Source organism: Pituophis catenifer, unplaced genomic scaffold, assembly GCF_029215685.1.
Source record: "Pituophis catenifer annectens isolate HBS135680 unplaced genomic scaffold, rPitCat1.0.hap2 SCAF_6, whole genome shotgun sequence".
NCBI lineage: Eukaryota > Metazoa > Chordata > Lepidosauria > Squamata > Colubridae > Pituophis > Pituophis catenifer.
The window spans coordinates 148,304-168,481 of record NW_027256886.1 but is presented as its reverse complement, the minus strand read 5'-3'; the positions used below and the strand labels follow the sequence as shown (position 1 = coordinate 168,481).

General features: G+C 56.0%; 2 protein-coding genes across 2 annotated transcripts; one reads left to right on the top strand and one right to left on the bottom strand.

The window, feature by feature from the left end:
* Window positions 1-1,855: 1,855 nt before the first annotated feature.
* On the bottom strand, window positions 1,856-6,891 carry LOC139318240 (D-beta-hydroxybutyrate dehydrogenase, mitochondrial-like). The gene is made up of 5 exons (XM_070945584.1): window positions 6,793-6,891; window positions 4,396-4,506; window positions 4,026-4,167; window positions 3,560-3,712; window positions 1,856-2,866 (listed from the first exon to the last, which is right to left on the bottom strand). The coding sequence occupies exons 1-5, from the start codon at window positions 6,889-6,891 to the stop codon at window positions 2,397-2,399; spliced, it is 975 nt and encodes a 324-aa protein (XP_070801685.1). The 3' UTR covers window positions 1,856-2,396.
* Window positions 6,892-6,941: 50 nt separating this feature from the next.
* On the top strand, window positions 6,942-18,983 carry BDH1 (3-hydroxybutyrate dehydrogenase 1). Its single transcript, XM_070946373.1, has 8 exons — window positions 6,942-7,010; window positions 7,958-8,019; window positions 8,202-8,329; window positions 9,945-10,017; window positions 10,471-10,581; window positions 11,780-11,924; window positions 14,973-15,125; window positions 15,347-18,983. Exons 3-8 carry the CDS (start codon window positions 8,232-8,234, stop codon window positions 15,814-15,816), a joined length of 1,050 nt encoding a protein of 349 aa, XP_070802474.1. The 5' UTR covers window positions 6,942-7,010; window positions 7,958-8,019; window positions 8,202-8,231; the 3' UTR covers window positions 15,817-18,983.
* The last annotated feature ends 1,195 nt before the right edge of the window (window positions 18,984-20,178 follow it).

Here is a 20,178-nt window from a genome sequence, read left to right as displayed (position 1 = left end):
CAAACCCTCTTGGCCTGGCAGATATGGGCACCCTCCACTTTTCCACTGACGCGATTAGACTGCCAGGAAGAGCCAGCGAGGCCTTATCATACTGGAACCATTGTTGGTGTGTTACAGGAGGAACACAGTTCTCCTTGCCTTCCGGTACAATCCCACCTCAGCCACTAAATGCTAAACTCCAGCTGGGTCTGATTTCTTTGCAGAGTCTTTGGTAGAGCAACCCCAGGTAAGTGATCTTAAGTAAATCGTCAGCTTGAACTCCATTTTGTCTCCTGTCCACCCTGCTGGGCTGACATCCAGGCAGCCTGTCTCTCCTCCCTGGGAGCCTTTACCAGTCTCTCTCTCTCTCTCTCTCTCTCTCTCTCTCTCTCTCTCTCTACCTGCACACCACCCGTCATCCATCGACTGCCTTTTCCTGGCCTCCGCAAATGAACTCAGCGTTTCCGGTGCTTCTCCTGCCATCCCTCCCCCAAATTGGTGTAAAGGCCAGAGCGGAGCAGGCTGATGGGTCCTAGGAACACTGAGAAGGAGCAGACATGTTCTCACAGCAGAGGAACTGGGTCTGAAATGCTGGCCAGTTCTGCCCCTACCCCAGAGAGGAGGCCAGCAAGGGTCTCTGGCCAGCTCCTCCCTCCCAGCTGCGGGAAGTTGGTGGTGGCAGGAGCTGCAGGGAAGGCTAGGCCCAAAACCTCCAAGGACACTGCAGGGAGGGTTGTGGGAGTCCAGTCTTGGCTGCTTGCCCTTTCCAGACCCCTCTGGAGTTGGCGTAAGGGGGGCAGCCCTGCGTCCCCTCAGCCAGCATGGCGGGAGGCCCTGCAAGGCTTTTAGGGCCAAGCAGGCCCGGCAGGGACCCTCTTCCTCCCCATTGCTGTAGCTGCCTGAGGTAAGCAGACTTTGGCCTTGGGGGTTTATGGCCCTTGCTTGGCAGCGAGCTGGCCGGATTCTCCTAGCAACAGCACAGCCTGGGTCACCCTGGGGAGGTACAGACCCCAGGGGGGCCGCTATGGAGGAGAGGGATGTCCTCTGCCCCCTGAGCTGGGGAGGGGAGGCCCAGTCTGTGCATGATGAAGACAAGGCTGAGGAAAGTTGTGAGGAGAGTTATGCTTGTCTTCCTCGGGACGATGCCAACAGGGAGCAAGACTGGGCCATGAGGCAGCATTCGCACAGCAGGCTTCACCCTCTTCGCTATCCTCCACTGACTCTCCAACCATGCAACCACCCCACAAGGGCTGCTTGAGTAACCCAGCTTGTCATATTATGCCAAAAGAGCCCGCAGCTATGTCTGATTATATCCCCCCATCCTCCCTGTGCCAACAGAGCAGAGGTGCAGCTCCAGGCATCTCCCTTGCACGAGGGAAGTGCAAGAGGGGCATCTGGGTTGCCCAGTCACCCTGCTGGCTCTGGTGCCACCTGCACTAGGTGATTGGCTGCCTGAAAAGGTGTCCCCAAGAGCCCCGCCCTCCCCCCGGTGGAAAAGGGAAGCTTTCATCCCAAAGCAGGTTTGGCCCTTTCTTGGATTTCGTCTTTGCCCAGCAGACCTAGCCAGGTCAGAATGCCAGGTTCAGGTAGTGCCAATCCTGGCCAATTCATGGCTCGTTCTGTGTGAACCAAGAGATTGTGTCACATTAGCACCTTGTGGGATGCACTCAGAATGTGGAGTACAGAACTGCTCCACCTGCAAGAGCGAATTTCTGGCCAGTGACGTATCTCTCCAACGTAAGGGAACTTTAAAAAGGCACGAATGGCATCAGAGCATGGGCAGAGGGCTCCTTGATCCAAGAAAACTGTTGAAATAGATGCTGCACTGAGGCTCCAGCAAGGAGGCGGGGCAGGGCAAACATTAAGCCAAGTGTAATTAAATCTAAAAATGTAGTTTAATTAAAGTCAGTTGAAATTACATATACAGTTTGGACCACATACGCAAGGCACATTTTCTGCAGGCGACTTGGGTCCCATCGCCGCTTCCCCTCAGGATGTTTCCAGCCGTGTGGACTCCCATCATCAAGCAAGGCTGGATGGTGTTCGGGGTTCAAGGGTGAACCAGGCAAATAAGGGTTTGCAACATCTTCTACAAGTTTCCAGCCTGAGGAGGGGGTTGGACTAGAAGACCTCCAAGGTTCCTGCCAACTCTTATTCTGTTAAAATGTGCCCTCCCCCCCCCGCCCCCATCTAAGCATCTTGCATTAGGGAGAGTTCTGAAAGCGCAGAACTTGGCTCTGTCTTATGACCCTTTCTGCCACTCTGATTAAGAGAGATTGTCTCAATGGATTTGGGATTTTTTCCCCTGACCTAGCTATCTTGGCTACTATGATTGCTTTTAATTCACCTGGACATGATTTGACCACCCCCTCGGAGGAGGCCCCAAGGGACGGCTTCTCCATTCGACCTGGGGCTGCCTAGCTGACAAAGAGCCAGTCGGCCAGGGCGGTGGGCAGGTGGGTTGCGGCCTGCAGACAGAACCACCAGGAGGCCTCCATGGGGGTATAGCGGCTGTAGGGGTGACGTGCGGCGAGGGCTTCGGTCAGGGCGTCCAGGACCAGGGAGATGTCCCGCAGGCCACTGTGCGCGAAGCCCTTCATCCGAGAGAGCTTCTCCTGGAAGTCGGCCTCTCCGTATTCTGCACGGATGGCCTCACTGGCCCCATGCCACATGCGCTCGGCCTCGGCCTCGATGCCCTCGGGGGTCAGGATCCCTGTGGCTGCGATGAAGTTGCTCGGCTCGATGGCCACCACCGAGACACCCCAGCGATACATTTCCTGCCGCAGGCAGTCGCTGAAGGCCTCCACCCCAAACTTGGAGACGCAGTAGGAGGAGCGCATCGGCCTGGCCATTCGGCCCAGCATGCTGCTCATGTTGACGATCCGCCCTGCAGGGGAGCAGAGACCAGAACTGCATGGGGGTGATGGTAGTGAGTGATGTCGGTGGGAGAGAGCAGCAGCAGCATGGAGGGAGGGAGGGGAGCTGAGAACCAGTCAGGCTACCCAGTTCAGGGTCTGGCCTTGGGGAGAACTTACCAGAGCTCCACCAGTTGCTCTCTGAAGGGCCCCTTCCCACTGGGACCTAGTTATGCCACATCCAGAGGAGGCTGCTTGGGCAGCGTCTTGGTCACTTTTTGGCTCTCATTATCCCAAAATGGGAGACCTGAATGGGGTTGGCCTCCTGCTCTGGGGGACTAGGAGGCTGCACGTCCCTGGCAGGCTTCTCGTTTCCCCTCCCTCTTCCTCCGTGCCTGGGGATCTTTCCTTTGCCCGCCTCCCCCCATCTTCTTGCATAAGGCTGTATACCTTTGAGGAATGCCAGTGTTACACAGAGGATGCAAACTCTTGCACACGTGCTCTGCATAACTACTGGCCCTTTTGCGTTGGCAGTCTGAATGCACGTGAGAACAGAGCCACCCAGGACATTGGCTGATCCTTGCTGGACACTCGGCAGTGTAGGCAGAACTCTGCTGCCTGTCCACTCTGTATCCACTCCTGTGCAAGATGCTTTGCCCACAGGCCAAAGGGCCTTCAGAAGTGTGTCCCTGTGCCCCCCAATCCCTCTAGACCCTCTTTCCTACCTCTGGCCCTGCGGATCAGGGGCAGAAAAGCTTTTGTCACACGGATGGTCCCCCATAAGTTGATGTCAGCCACCCTCTGGTACTTCTCCATGCTGGTGAATTCCACGTCTCCAAAGGAGGCAATTCCAGCGTTGTTCACCAAGCCCCACAGACCTGTCCCACAAGAGAGGAGACTCTTTTTCTGGATTTACGAGTGCGGGGAAGCCTCCTCCCCCTCCCGAGGAAGCCCTTCTCTCCAGCCGTCTGAACTGACCTGTCCAGAAAGCGAGAGACTTACCTTCAGCAGCAACAAAGAGTGGCCAAAGAGTTGGGCGCAGCAAAACAGACCCGGGAAAAACCAAGGGAGCCATGCATGAAGCCCAGTTCAGTCCCTGCCCGCTGCTCTCAGGGGAGCCTGGTGAGATGCCCTCATCTGCCGGGAGCAGCGGGCCCATGGGGAGGTGGGAGGAAGGGCCTTGATGATTACCTCGGGCAGGGTCCTCCAATCGAGCCTCCACGTATTGGAGGGCTTGGGCCACCTGCTCTTCGCAGCACACGTCCAGCTGGAGGACGTGCATCCGCCCAGAGCCCAGGTGGCACAGCTCTTGGGCACCATCTCCTCCTTGGTCCTGCCCAACAGACAGGGGGGAAAACCATTGGGGGGAGGAGCTGCTGAGGACAAGCACAGCCCTATTGGGGCTGATGGGACTCACCTTCCTCCCTTCCCACCTCCTGTGGAGGGCCAAAACTGAGGAGGAAGCATGAGGTGAACCCCTCTCCCCCCCCCCCGACTCTCAAGGGAAACCTGAAAGCCTCCGCCAGGCGATGTCAGCTCAGAGATGGGATTGATTCCTCACCAGGAGCAAACAGCCGGCAAAGACGATGAATCCTTCTGCGTGAAGATGGCTGGCCAAGGCATGGCCGAAGCCCTTGTCACAGCCTGTGATCAGCACCGCTTTCCCCTTGGCCTGCAGGAGGACAAGAAGGAGGGTCAGTGTGGCCCAAGACTGCCCAGCAATGAAGCAGCCAGGGGGAGAAATCCAGGCGGAAGCCAAGAAGTGAAGATGAAAAAGGAGAGCCTGGCCGATGCTGTCAGAAGCGGTCCAGAAGAACAAGGATGAATGCACAACTGCCATCTCGCTCATGCCAGAGATCATCCATGCATGAGACCAGCGCCGTGTCTCGGTCCCGTATCTGGGCCCGAAGCCCAACTGAAAGAGGTCCAGATAATCCGTTTCCTTCAGAAGCGTCGAGAGTTGCAGTACCACCCCTCTCAACCCACTTCCTTAAAAAGGGGCAGGGGCTGGGCATGGAGTTGATCGGAGGACACTGCAAGGACTTGTCCTCTTAGCAAGGCATCTGCACTGACGCTCCCACCCTGGCCAGCTTGCTCTTTCAGCAGACATGGGGAGGCGGGGGGAGAAATCCGGCCCGAATTGGCATTCAGTCTGAAAAGCAGGTTCTGCGAGAGCTCAACAGGCACGCGGCCCCTCAAGGTCAAGCAGAGGGGGCAGAGGGTGTGCCAAGAGCAAGAGAAGAAGGAGAGGGAAAGAGTGAGTCAGAGGGAAAGTCCTCCAGGGGACCCCCACCCACCCCGGATGTCTGTCCTCCAGATCCAGCCAGACAGGTGTGTGCGTGTGTCTCCCCTTCTTAGGACCCACAGAAGGGACCTTGGGGAGAAGAGACATCACTCCTCGTCCTCGCCTGCTATTGAAAAAGTAACAGGCCAGCTTGGCAGAGGAAGAGACACAGCTGGGTATCCGCCTGGCACTTGTTCATCCCCACCCTGGGATGAAAAGCTGCCTCAGCTGACCCAGGCCCTGCCCAGGACAGGTGCTCCTTGTGCAGTGAAGGACATGACCTTGGCAAGACTGGGCTCCACACGGACTTTGGCCCCTCTCCTGGAAACCATTGGAGTCTGGATGGGGAGAACGTGGCCAAGACCCAGAGCGTGGTGAGAACTCGCCAACCATAACTGTCAAATGACATCAATGCTGCCGAAGCTGTCCTGAGTGTCTGACTGTCTCCTCCCAAATTCTGTGTGGCTTTGGAGACTTGGCTACCTTCAACCACCCACTGGCTACAAAGAGAATCTGCCCACCTGGAGGGGAAGTAGGGGCTGCAGACCATGTGTCCTCCTCCGGTGACAAGGCCCACAGGGAGCCTTCTCAGCAGGCGCCCCTCTTGTAAAATTCCCTCCTTTAATAGGTAGGAAGCTTTGAGAAGGACCAGTTTTTCCAGGATGTGGTTGGGTAAGACTGGGAGCCCCACCTGAGCAGGAGTCAGACTACCGTGATTCTTACAGCTGCGTTGATTTCTGTTAATTATATTTATTACTTGATATGCTGAATGACTTTGGTCACTGCTAATCAGTTAAATCCTGCAATTTGAAGTCCATCCCAGTTCAGAATAACAGATTAACAGGGTTGGAAGGGACCTTGGAGGTCTTCTAGTCCAACCCCCTGCTCAGACAGGGGGTTGGACTACAACCTAGACCAATCCAGCCTAGACCACTCCAGACAAGTGGCTGTCGGGTCTCTTCTAAACCTCCATTGATGGAACACCCACTACTTCTGGAGGCAAGTGGTTCCACGGGTTAATTGGAGCAGGGCTCCACAGGATAGGCAAGGGAGACACGGGCATCCTCTCCTCCTTTGCCAAGCTGCCTTATCTGGCCCAGCAGCAGCCCCACCCCCCACCCCGGGCCTGCAATGATGCAACACAATCTGGGGAGGGGGGCAGAGTTGAAGGTTTGTTGAGACGGCACCGCTGGGCGGCAGTTTAATAAAGGAAAGGAACCGTATCTCCGCCGTGCATGATGGTTTGCCTGCTCCTCTCCAACAGCAATTTTGGGGAGCGCACCCCGGGGGCGACGCTTTATGCTCCCACAATTAAGGAAGAGTCTGCCTCGAGCAAGCCAGAGACGGGGCCGGATTGCGGTCCCGGCGGGCGAGGGCACCGCCACCCCACTCCTAGGCCCACTTCGCGCGGCCGGCGGGGCGGGGCGGGGCGTCGCTCGGGAGGCCTTTTCGTTGCTCTCCCAGCCATGGGGCTCCGCCGTCGGGGCTCTCGCTCCCTCGCTCGCCGGGCCCGGGGCGCGTCTGTCTCCCGGGGGAGCAGCGGCCGCTCCAGCCCTCCTGGGGGAACCCAATGCCGCCCCCCCCCACTCCCGGGGCCGTTCCTCCTCGCGGGGGGGGGAGAAACCCCAAAGGAGGCCCGAGAGAGGGAGCCCCTCCCCCTCCCCCGCTACTCACCGGCAGGCGGGCAGGAAGGCGGCGGCGGCGGCGGCAAAGCAGCACCAGGAGGAGCAGGAGGAGGAGGAGGAGGAGGAAGCCGGCGGGGAGCGGCCACATGGCGCTCGTGGGGCGGGGCGGGGGCGTCGCCGGGGCGGCAGTGACGTCACTTCCGCGGCCGGCGCGAAGGGGACGCGGGGCGGTCAGACGGACGGACGGGCGGGCGGGAGGAGCGCGCGGTAAGCGGCCTCGAGCGGCGCCCCCCCCCCGTCCCTACCCCGTCCCTCCCCCCGGTCGCCGCCTCCGCCGGACTGAAGGAGTGGGCCGGCGGGGGCAGGAGGAAGGCTGCTGCCCGGGCCTGGCCCGGCGCTCCCTCGGCCCGGCTGGGCGGGCGGGGGCGGAGAGGAAGAGGAAGGCGGGGGGGGGGGTCCCGGGGCAGAGCTCCGTCCGCTTCTGGACGCGCGAGGCGGAGGGCGAGCGGGGCTGGGGGTCTCCTCCGGGCTCCGTCGGGGGCGGCGAGGGGCAGGTCGCAACTCCCCGCCTGGGCCGAACCGGCAGAGACGCTCTGGGCTCTCGGTCTGCCTGCCCCCCCCCCCCCCTCCGCGGGGCCGGAGCCTCTTGCCTGGCATCCTCCCGAATTCTTCCGAAAGGCTCCGCGAAGCCTCCGAGGTTCCCCTGGCCAGGAGGGGCCGCGGGTCCTTCTCCCATGCAGCCCTTTTCCTCCTGCCCCCCAAAAAAGGCTGGCATGAAGAGCCCTGGGCTGGTCTCCTATCCCAGCTGGCCCAGCCGCTTCCTCCCGCCGCCCCCGAGGGCGGTATTTGCCCACCCGTCTCCTTCCCCTGCAGGGCGGGCGGGCGGGCTCTGCTGCTTCTGCCCTCCAGGATGGGGTGCCTGGAGAGGCCTCCCTTTCACCCATCTCTGGCTGGCCTTAGGCTTAGGTCAGGCTGGGAATGGGCTCCAGCCCCTCGTGAGCAGCTGGTGACCTTCCTTCAAATGACCATGGAGGCATTTGCCAAGCCAGAGCAGGCCCTAATGCCCGATTGGCTGGGCTCTCTCTCTCTCTCCCCCCCTTTCTCTCTCTCTCTCTCTCTCTCTCTCTCACACACACACACACACACACACTATGGCTCTGGCAAGTGAAGAGCGGCAGGCTCCTCACCTGCTCTGATCTCTTTCCGGAATTCAGACACCACCATCTCTCAGGGAGACGTGCCGAGGTCACCAAGGCAGCCAGAGAGCCAAATCGAGGTAAGTAGGTGTGGCAAATGCATCTGGCCTGGCTTGTGTGAATGTGGCTGGTGTGTGGGCAGGGACTTGCTCTAGGGCCTGCGGTCTCTGGTGGGGGGGGAGCCTCTGCTGAACCCGCCCTCCGCAAGGCCATAAAAGCTGGGGGGCAGATAATGCAGAATGCCCCCCCTCCCCTTTGGCAGAGTCCGCAGGCAGCAGCAGAGACACCCTTCATGGCGATCCTCTTGGCTGCCACTCGCATCACCCAGCCTCTTGCTCGGCTGACCCTGAAAGCTCCGCACTGCAAGGATGGCACTGCCACCGGCCTGCGGTAAGTACAGAGAGCAGGGCGCTGGACTGTAGGTGGTCCAGTTCTGTGTTCTCCAAACAAAGTCCTTGGCTTAGCACCAACCATTGAGTGGCCATTTGAAGGTTCAGTGGCCCTGAAAAAAATGGACTGGTCCTTGCAGTTACAACTAGTGCCACGTCCTCATGATCGCTTGATCAGAACTCAGGTGCCGGCATGCATTTATGATGGTTGCCACATCCCACCTGGGTCAAGAGATTGCCATTCCCTGGGGGCTTCCAACAAGCAGAGTCAATGAGGGAAGCCGGGTTCGCATAATGACCGCGTGATTTACTTAATAACTGCAGTATTTGCTTAACAACCATGGTAAGGATGTCATAAAATTGGGCACGATTCACTTAACAACTATCTTGCTTAGCAACCAAAATTCTGGTCCTAATAATGTTTGTACGTTGCAGACTACCTATTCACTCGAAGGCCTTGAATGCTCCACCTGGTTTCATTAAGGACTTGCTTATAAGGGAGAAACTGCTGCTGTGGCAGCCAGCCGGGTGGGCGGTGGGTGGAGGTCCAAGTGAGCAGAATCGGTCCCTTCATGAACCTCTTAAGTGCTGTTTGGCCTCCAACAGGGCTGCAGACCAGAGTCCAAAAGGATGATCTCATTCCAAAGTCCCTCCAGATAGCGCCAAGGGGGCCTGTGCTCACCTGAGTCTCCCCATTCCTGGGTCAGAATGTTCTTAAGGATTTGGGGGGGGGGGATGACTGAATTCCCCAGACAGGAAGGACACGGGTACAAAGGTGAAACCTTCCCTCGCTCCTCCTGGGGTGGGTTGGAGTGTTTGGGTGGATCCAAGTCAGAGCTGAAGAAGCTTCTTGGGTGAGAAGCGAAACGTCTTCAAAGTCCAGTTGTCCTCTGGGACAACCCTGACCTGCATGACTGAGAATCTCCATAGACATCCATGTGTGAAGAGGGTCCTGCCCAGAATGGGTGGGGCGGGGGCTAAATGCTCTTGCTGCTTCTCAAGAGTCCCCCAGCCTTTGGAGGGGGGCCTGCCAGGGCTGGCTGTCCTCTGAGCATCAGGATCCCAACTGGCTGCCAGCCACATGGCCAGTCCTCAAGAGGCCTAGCCTCAGTTTGGCTGTTTGTGGCCGGTTAAGGGTTAGACCACAAGTCAACACAGCCCTTGTGACAGCACTTCTCGAGGCCGGGGGTGAGCAGGGCCAAGGGGCTTTGGCCGAGAGGCCCTCGCATGCTCCCCAAGAGCCAAGCAGCACTAGCAACCAGGTGGCCAGCAAGGTGAATCGGGGGGGGGGCAGTGGGCCAGATGTGTTTCAGTCGCATGGAGGGAAGCCTGCAGACAGGCTGCTGCCTCTCCTGGCAGCCTGGCATGACCGGCTGGTACTTCTTGCCCGGGCATCCTCGGGTGGGGGCTGGGCTGCCATTTTTGAACTTGGAGGTCCTGGAGGTGGTGGCCATGTGGGCTTCACAGACTCTTGGGGAGAGTCGGGTCAGGAGGGGCCCAAAGAGCCGAACCCTTTCAGCTGAAGCAAGTGAGCCTGGCCTGGCCTGTCTCTTCTGCTCTGGGCTTTGGTTCCCCAAAGGCCACCCCCAGTGGCAGCTGTGTCCTCTCTCTTGCAGATTGCTTCCCGAGGTTCGGGCCGCAGCCTCTGCCTGGAGGAGCCAGCGCTGCTACGCAACAGAGGTGGAAGAGGTGAGAGGGGTGGATTCACCAGCCAGGGGCAGAGTCAAGGCAAAGGAGAGGGCAGCCCCACTGGGGAGGCCACGTGCCTATGGTGGGCCTCCTCTGTCTCTGCAGGGCCCCTGCCTTCGGCCCCCTGCCAAGGTTCAGGGTCAGGGCTGCGTCTGGAAGACAGGTCTTGTGACCTTCCTCTCTTATCTGCTCCTCCTTGAGGGCCGCGTTGAGGCCTTGGGACCTCCCCAACCACAGGGAGTGTCCTTCAGTTCACCAAGCCCCCGGGGCAGTGTCCTTGTGATTGCCAGGGGAGAAGGGTCCAGGGAGCCCAGCCAAGGGTTAGCCAAGGCGGTGATAAGGCAGAAGCCTCGGGATAAGAAGGCCCCCCTGAGAGGAGTTGCAGGAATATCTTTGGCCATGCTGAGCCTCATGAAGTGGCCTTCAGCACCGGCTCTTGTTCGCCCCCTTTAGATCAGCCAGCGACCTGTCCTTATTACGGGCTGCGACTCGGGCTTTGGCTTCTCCTTGGCCAAATTCCTCCATGGGAAAGGCTTCATCATCTATGCTGGGTGCCTGCTAAAGGTAAGGGCTGGATATAATTTAATATTATCAGTCTCCTCTCTCCCCCCCCCAAGGATTTGGGACACTCTAGATGGCGCAGTTGGCTGAGAGTGTGCTGTTGCAGCCGGCACGCTTAGGATGCACAAACATTGAAAACCCCAGATGATCTGATTGCAAAAAAGCAAATGTGGATTGAAGCCTTTGCAAGTTTGGCATCCAAATCACGGGGAGCCATTGCTCCCCACATTCTGCTCTGGTCAGGCCTGTCCAAAGGCCTCGTTGAGGCCCCCAGCTGAAGCAGGATTGGAAGAAACCAGGAAGAGGTCAGACCAGATAGATTTTCCTTCAAGAAAAAGCAGCGGAGCAGGGAAAATGACTCTTCCTGGAAATGGTGTCAGGGCCTGCTTGCCCTCAATCCAGGGTGCAGGAGACAGAATTCAGTTGCATGAAGTCATGAGCGGCAGCAGCAGCAGGAGCAGCCCCCAGGATGCACAGGTTCCCCTTGGCTGGAGGTGGGTCCCGATCCTCCCAGCTCCTCCTGCCCTGAGCTGGGACTAGGCTACTGAACTGTTCGGGACCCTGGGTGTTTCTCTCCAGCAAGAGGGCATGTCTCCCCTTCCCTGGAGGGAGCAGGAGAAGCTAGCCCTGCTTGGCAAAGGGCTTTGCTCCCCAATCCCAGGCCCTGCACCACCACCCCTGCTGGCCATGGCCGGGAAGTGCGGTAGCCACACAGGGCTCTTCTGCCAGGCTATAACTTCAGAAATTGCGGAGAATGTTCGTGGCTCGGGTGGTAGGTTTCGGCAGGGGTCTGATTTCTGAGCTTGCCGTTTATCTGTAACCTAATTTTATGGTTACCCAGCCCTGGATTCATCTGATGAGTCTTGGGAAAAGCATTACGGCAACTGTGGTATGTGAGACTTCAGAGTGGCAAATTCTCCAAACCCAGATTCGCTCTGGCGAGACACACGTGTCCCAATCATGGGGAACCGCCCAGAAAGCCCTTTGCCCAAAACGTGTGGAAAAATGGCTGGGATCAGCAGGGCGGCTTTTGGACGGAGATGCTGCACCTGCTGACAGGGCATTGCTAGCCTGAGCCCCCAGAGAGACGGACCCTTCATGGTTGCGTGACGCCCTTGCATGGGGCAGGCTGATGGCGGTTGTCGTCTCCCTTTGTGGGAGAGCAGAGGCCCACCCTGCTTCTCCTGCCGCTTTTCATCAGGAACAAGGCCGGGGGGGCTCAAAGGACCTGGACAATATGAAGAGTGACCGAATGAGGACCGTCCAGCTCAACGTCTGTGACAGCGAGGAGGTGGGGCGTGCAGTGGATTACATAACCAGCACCCTGAAGGATCCTGAGACTGGAGGTGAAGGAGAGGAAAGGCTGTGGAGCCTGGGAGTCACACGAGGGAGGGAGGGAGGGAGGGAGGGAAAAGCCAGGGAGCCATTTCCTTCCCTCTCAGTCGGGCTCAGTCCCCACGGAAGGCCAGCAGTTGCCCCGAGTCCCAGTTTGAGTGCAGCTACCCCTTAGCTTTCTTTCCCCTTTCCAGCACACTCCTAATGCAGGCAGGGAGGGTGTGTCTAGATTAGTAATTGGGGAGTTACCAAACGTTATATTGTGGCTTCTGGGTCCCAGAATGATTTTCTAGTACAGAGGAGACAGCAAAGTCCCGCAGAAGGCAAGAAATAAACCAGGAAGCTGCAGGATGCAGAAGCTTTGATGCTTTATTATTATTATTATTATTTATTATTATTTATTTATTATTATTATTATTATTTATTCAATTTATATACTGCCCTTCTCCTATTGGACTCAGGGCGGTGCACAGCCAAGGATAAAAAACATACCAATACAAAATTTAAAATCAATTAAAAGAATTATACAGCTTTGGCCCACAATTTAAAACAATCCAATTTAAAACCCAATTTACACTTAAAAAGCTAAAAAGAGCTTTAAAAAGGGGGGGGCGCTTCATGCCAGCCCTGCTTGATGGAAAAAAAAAGTTTTTAGGGCACGGTGAAAGGCCCGGAGATCTGATATCCTTCGTATCTCCGGGGGCAAATCGTTCCAGAGGGCAGGTGCTGCCACAGAGAAGGCCCTCCCCCTAGGGGTCACCAGCTGACATTGCCTGGCTGACGGCACCCTGAGGAGTCCCTCTCTGTGGGAGCGTACTGGTCGGTGGGAGGCTATTGGCGGCAGAAGGCGGTCTCGCAAATACCCAGGCCCGATGCCATGGAGCGCTTTAAAGGTGGCGACCAACACCTTGAAGCGCACACGGAAGACCACTGGGAGCCAATGCAGCTCGCGCAGGAGATGCATCACATGGGAACGCCCTCTTGCTCCCATAATCCCCCGTGCGGTCGCATTCTGCACCAGTTGGAGCCTCCGGGTGCTTCTCAAGGGGAGCCCCATGTACAGAGCATTGCAGTAGTCCAGGCGGGAAGTGACGAGCGCCTGAGTGACTGTGCGTAAGGAGTCCCAATCCAGAAAGGGCCGCAACTGGCGAATCAGGTGGACCTAATGAAAACCCCCCTGGCCACGGCCGTCATATGCTCTTCCAAAGACAGCCGTGTATCCAGGAGGACGCCCAAGTTGCGAGCCCTCTCCGTGGGGGCCAATGATTCGCCCCCAATAGCCAGCGTTGGCACCAGCTGGCTATATCGGGATGCCGGGAGCCACAGCCACTCGGTCTTGGAAGGGTTGAGTCGGAGCCTGTTTCTCCCCATCCAGATCCGCACGGCCTCCAGGCACCGGGACATCACTTCAAGGGCATCGTTGGGATGGCCTGGGGTGGAGATGTACAGCTGAGTATCATCAGCGTACTGATGGAACTCCACCCCAAAGCCATGATGATCTCGCCCAGCGGCTTTATGCTCCCCCGGAGCTTCTTGTCTCCTATTTGAGGTTTGGACTAGAAGACCTCCAAGGTCCCTTCCAACTCAAGTTATTCTGTATTCAGTATTCTATTTCATAGTCCAAAATGTTGGTTTTCCTCCGTCTGGTCAAAGGCTTTGGTTACGGTTCAGAAGACCATTTCGGGAGGGGTCTCCCTGCTCTTGAGTAGCTTCTGGAGGTCTGGGCCAGCTTTTGCTCCTTTTACCCATTGGTCATCCTTTGATCCCACCCCCAACTCCCAGTCTTTGCACAGGATTGTTTAAGGGCAGCCCGACACTCTTCGGGGCAGAGCGAGAAGCGTGGCTGATGCAGCCTCTGCTCCTGATTCACAACCCTTGTGCGGAAAAGAAGCCACAAACATCTTGTAGCAGAGGACTGGAAACAGGCTTTTCTTTGAATGAAGGGGTGCAGCAAATGGAAAATATGGCTGGCTTTGAATCCCAGACAAGCCCTTGTGATCCAGATGTTTTGGATCAGGAACCCAGAATGTTTTCCTGTTATAGCAGCTTTGGCCAACATCCCCTGAGTTCTCCTCCCCACTCCCAAACCTGGTTCTCCTGGGGTGAGCAGTGGAGGATTCTGAGAGGGTCTTTGGGGTTACAATCTCTGTAGCTCAGAGTTGCACTGGGGAGTCCTTGGTGGTGTCGGCACTAGTAAGTGTGTGCTGTGCTCCCTGTCCTCGTGCAGCCGCTTGCCAAGACAGGGCTGGTGGGGACGTGGCCAGAAAACTGTATCCTAATCAAGGACCCAGCCAGGATGGGACACACAAACCCCAACACTGAACTCAGGTAAGGGTGTTCCAGATGGCAGGATGGCTTCTGGCTCCTGCCTCCCTCGCCTCTGAGGCCAGGATAACTTCGGGATCCCCTCCTGGGCCAAATCTACAGAAGAGGCCATTCTCTCTGCAGGAGTCTGTCCCGGAAGTATCCTTGTAGTACCAGAAACCTTTTGCAAGCAATAAGTGCAGTGGGTGTAAGGTGTCATCCTGCTGAACCAGTTTTTCCTTCTCAATTGGCATGCAAGGTGCAGTATTTTGTGCCCAGTCTCCACCTGCTGCTGTGTTTGGAGTCACAAATCCTTTGGAGAAAACAGCAGCCTGCTTCCTCAGATCTCTTGCTAGATCTTTGGACCAGTAGATCTCTATCAGTCCCTTGGCTCCACGAAGGAAAGAAAGAATTTGAGGAGCGCTACCTGCCTCTCTCCCGTAGTTTCTAGCTCTGTAGGACGCCGCTGTGGCTGGCACTTTGCCCTCCAAACTGGCCGATGGGTGATGGCTTTATAGAGAAGCTAATTAACAACATGGGGCAGAAGCTATTTGGCAGGATTGTTCCTGATGGGACCCCTGTCCTCGGGCCTCCAGCACCAGCCTTTCCTAGGGAGCCTGGTGGAGAGCCTCTGGAATTTCCTGCTAAGGATAGGGTTACAGACCTTTGGCCTTCCTAGAGGTAGGAATTCTCTTCCCAGATAGAAATAGCGGCAGAGATGGCTAAGATGACTGCTTCTTTTGCTTCCTTTCCAGGGCTCTGGGGTCTGGTCAACAACGCTGGCATTTCCACTTTTGGAGAGGTGGAATTCACCAGCATGGACACTTACAAAGAGGTGGCTGAAGTGAATCTCTGGGGCACCATCCGGACCACCAAGGCCTTCCTGCCCTTGATACGGAGAGCCAAAGGTAAGTGGGGTTCGGTGGACGCAGAACCCTATCGCAGCCAGAGGGAGGTTGGGCTCCTTCCAACTGCAAGGGTGACGGTCATGGAAGAAGAACTGGTAGGGGCCTCCTGCTTTGCCCCAGCAGGGCTGCATCCTCTGAGCCAGGCTGGGTGGCTGCATCCAGAGGCAGTCCGGATCCCTTGTGGGGTGGCTGCTCCCTTCATGGCACCTTTGCCCCGGCAGGCCGCGTGGTCAACATCAGCAGCATGATGGGCCGGATGGCTAACCCCGCCCGCTCCCCTTACTGCATCACCAAGTTCGGGGTGGAGGCCTTCTCCGACTGCCTGCGCTACGAGATGCGCCCACACGACGTGAAGGTCTGTATTGTGGAGCCGGGCAACTTCATTGCCGGCACCAGCCTCTACAGCCCAGAGCGCATCCAGTCCATCGCCGACAAGATGTGGGATGAACTGCCAGAGATCGTGCGGCGCGACTATGGGCGGAAGTACTTTGACGAGCAGATTGCCAAGATGGAGTCATACTGCAACAGCGGCTCCTCAGACACCTCCCCGGTGGTCGAGAGCATCGGCCACGCCCTCACCTCTACCACGCCCTACACCCGCTATCATCCCATGGACTACTACTGGTGGCTGCGCATGCAGGTCATGACCCACATGCCCGCGGCCATTTCCGACCGCCTCTACATCTACTGAGAGTGGGGGGGTCCCCCTGGAGCCGAACTGGCGAGGGAAGGTCATGCTAAAGGTTACGCTGTATAGTTTTCTGGCAGCCGTTCGGTTAGTTTGTTTTTAAACTCTGTATTTTAGGCCTGTGATTAATTTAAACATTGGCACGTAATTTAACCCCTTGCATGGTGTGTTGGGTAGGCAGGACTATCTCACGTCTTTCAGGGGGACTCCGATGAGGGTATTTATTTCAAGTATCTCCTTCGCCTGGTTTGCATTGTCCTTAGGGGAGCTTGGCCATCTCCTTCCTTTGGAGCTGGCCGTCCCCTCCTGGAGAAAGGCTGCCCACCCAGTCCTGGGCAGCCTGGGACTTGTCCTAGCTGGGGGGGCAGCTGGCCTTCAGAGTCCTTTGTTGGGGCTGGGGGGAGGGATCGCAGCAGCCAGGGGCCAGTTGTCCACACCTGTCTTTACACACTCCTTTTCAAGGGGCGCCATGGACCAAGCGCCACCAAGCCCCTCTCCCTACTGGAGGAGCTTTGACCACGGGCTCAACCCTTTGGGGGTTCTGCCAATGCACAGAATCCATCCTGCAAGGGAGGGGGCAGCCTGGCTTTAGTCAGGGGCCCCAGACTGAGTTGTTTGCACTAGGGCCTCCCAGTGTTGATGGGTGGTGGAGAATCGCAGGGCAGCAGGAGGCTGCCTTCTATCAGCATAAGCCACCCACAGCTTGGGAGCTACTGTGGGTCACTCCAATTTGACCATGAAAGTCATTTTCCGCTTGGCACTTAAAATCCTCCCTCCAGGAGGTCAGGCTGAGCACGGTGCCTACCCCAATCCTAACCCATGAAGTCTGCGTGACTGAATGGCTTCTGGCTGTCAGTCCCTGACCACGGCTGTTGCCCCTCCAAGACGGTCTTGCCGGGGCCATCAGGAAGACCTGGCAGAGATTTGGCACACCTGTCTGTCACCAGGGGTGGGATGCCACATGGGGACACAGGCCTGTGGCTGGCAGCGGAGGAGGATAAGGGAGCATCACCCCCCCAACCAGCAAGCGGGAGGGACTGTGATTGGATGTCCTCTCTTTCAATGAACATTAAACCATGTGGCAAACCTGCCTGAATCACTGGCCTTTTTCCTTGACCCGAGACCAGATGCCCTGGGCTGCTGTGCCGGAGCTGGAAGTGAGGGCAAGAGGTCCTGCCCTCCTCCTGCTTGCCCCGGGGCCTGCCCTGCGCATCTCTCCAGGGGCTCCCTCGGAGGCTAAGCAAGAAGGTGGCCGGGCACCAGGACCCAGCGGCACCATCTTGGGAAGGTCTCTGTCCTAGAACTGGGGTGGGGTGGCGTGGGGGGCTTTGACCCCAAGACATGTGAGGCAGGCTTTCCGCTCCCCGCTGCAGCACTTTCTGGGGGCAAATCCCCACCCCTGCACATCCAAGAAAGGACATAGGAGATTTTCCTTAGCTTTTTGGCTGGGCCCCTCCCTCCGTGGAAGACTCCCCCCTGCCCCCAGAGAGACTGCAGCCTCAGAAGCTGATGAAAACATCTTATTCATTTGGCCCCTGATTATGTCATCCCGTTTATATGTTATAGTGTATATGTTAATACTGCATTGCTCCACGGCCTGTGAGGAAGGGGATAGATGAGCTTGTAGGGGCCATGGAATTCTCCCTCCCCCAAGGAGGAAAAGGAGACCCCCTCCCCCTTTCATGCTAACTTGCTTCTGCAGCTGCCCAGGCCCTTTCTGGAATAAAACACACCAAGTCACAAGCCCTTTGGTATAATTAAGAGCCTCTTCCTGAAATTAAATGAGGTGCAGCTGGAGAGTTTGCTGGTCTTCCTCTGGGCAAGGTAGGCTGGATTCCTTCCCCCGCCCCAGCGGACACCTCTAGGAATGGCTGTTCCCCCTCCCCCAGGTCTCTCCCTCAGCTGCAAGCCCTGCCCTCCCCAGAGGCCAGAGTAGGGGTAGGGTGGGGGGTAAGAAAGAAGCTGGAGTCACTCGGGGTCCCTCTCTGCCTTTTCTTGAGGGCTCTGGAGTGTTTTCAGGGGGAAAAGCTCCTTTCCTGTCTCTTCTTGAGGAAAACTGTCAGTCTGCAGGAAAGAGCAGCTTGTTTGGACAGGAAGTCACTTTGCACTCCCTGTGGCCAAATGCCCCGCCTCAGTGGCCTGCAAGGGGGGATCTCGGCCGCTGGGAGACTGTTTGACTCCCACCCTTGTCTTCCTGCACGCAGGCCCCCTGGGAGGATTGAGCTCCTCTGTGGGGCAGGCACCTTTTCTGGTAGGAGGCAAGGAAAGAGTGGGGAGAGGAAAGTCAGGTGGGGGAACTGCATCTTAGGGGGCCCAGCTCTGTCTGTACCCCCCTTCTCTTTCGGGTTGTCTTCTGATCCAGGCAGCGGTAGTGGTGGTGCCCTCCCATGCCAATGCCCCCCATGTGCTGACCCTCAGCTTGATGCTAAAATACCTGCCAGAGCTGATGAATCCAGGTGATGTGGCTGAAGGATGAGGCCTGGGGGTGGAGACTCCAGCTGTGTGGAGACACCTGACTGTAGGTGCTTTGAGAAAGGGTCACTTCCTAGCCAGGCTCCATCTCTAGGTTGCATGTCGGTGGGCCGCAGTCTTGGATACCCCCCCACCCCACCTCCCCATTCTTTGGTATAACAAGCTGCTTCCCAACATCTGGCAATATTGCACTGGCTGAGTTCACACATGACGCCTAAGCAGGAAAAGACCCGGCAGCTGCACTCAGTAGTCATGCTAAAACTGACTAGCGTTAATCTCCCTTAGACTCACTAAATTGCACAAATCCTAGCTTTTCCTTTATGGATTGTGAAACTCCAGAAAACGGGTTAATTGTGAGAATGTGACTTCTGATGTGCGGATTTCCAGGATTGTAAATTGGGGGTGGACTTGGGGGGCCTGACCCCACACATGGATCCCTCTGAACGCTGATTCTTGCTCTAGGCAGAGCTAAGAGGACAACAGGCATTTAGAATAAGTAAATTTAAAATTGTACATTAACTGTTGTAAAAAAGATTGAAAGCCATTTCTTTGTATCTTTTTTCTATTTTTCTTATACTTTCTCCTCTCTTTCTTGCACGTTTAGTTTTCTCTGATTTTTCTTTTCTCATTTTAAATTAGTTTTTATTGGTTTTTAATCTTCCTTCTTAAACTTTTAATAAAATTATGAAGTTTGTGCACCAGCTGCAGCCTTTCCTGGATCATGACTCCTTGCACTCAGTTACCCAAGCCCTCGTCACCTCTCATAGGGACTACTGCAACGCATTCTATATACAAACACAGAGGAGATTCTAACACAGAAAGAAGCAATTTCCCCGGAGCTATGGATTACCAAGAAAACCAAACGGAGGAAACGGAAACGAGGTAAAAGGGCAGGAATTTTAAACAAGAAATAGGGGAAATAGAACTGCTCTGCCTTCAATCTTCCTGACAAATATATGCTCACTTGCTAACAAGATGGATGAAATACTCCTTTTAAACAGATGCAACTTTGATTTTCACAGCACAGCTGCCCTATGCTTTATTGAAACCTGGTTACATGATGATATTGATGACAATAGCATGCAAATTCCAGTGTTTCAGATACACAGAGCAGACAGAATTGCAGAATCATCAGGTAAAAAGAAGGGAGGAGGCTTATGCTTATATGTCAAAAACAGCTGCTCTCAGGATATAACTATAATATATAAATTCTGTGATGAAAACGTAGAGTCTTTACTTACCAACTGTAAACCATTTTACTGTCCACATGAGTTCTTCTCATTTCTACTAATTGCTGTTTATGTTCCCCCCCCACAAGCCTGTGTAAACATGGCATTATGAACTCTAGCTGACCAGATCATGGAGGCTGAAGCCAAATACCCTGATTCACTGGCCGTTATGGGAGATCTAAACAAAGCAAACTTAAGGAAAGAGCTACCAACATACTTTCAGCATGTCAATTGTCCCACTAGAGGCAAGAATACTTTAGACCATTGCTACACAACACTAAAAGATGCTTATCAGTCCTTACCACAAGTAGCTGTGGAATACTCTGATCATTGCATGATTCACCTTGTACCTGCTTACAGGCAAAGACAAAACCAACCATTAAATCAATGAAGACCTGGACCGAGGAGGCAAAGTTAAAGCTACAGGCCTGCCTTGACTGCACTGATTGGAATGTTTTCAAAAGTACCTCTGCAGACTTAGATGAACTCACAGATACTGTAACATCACATGTCAGCTTCTGTGAAGACCTATGTGTACTGACCAGGAGCTTGCGAATACACAGTAACAACAAACCTTGGTTCACAGCTAAACTTAAGCAGCTGTGTCGTTCCAAAGAGGAAGTCTACAGAAAAGGTGATAAAATGCTGTACAATCAAGCCAGAA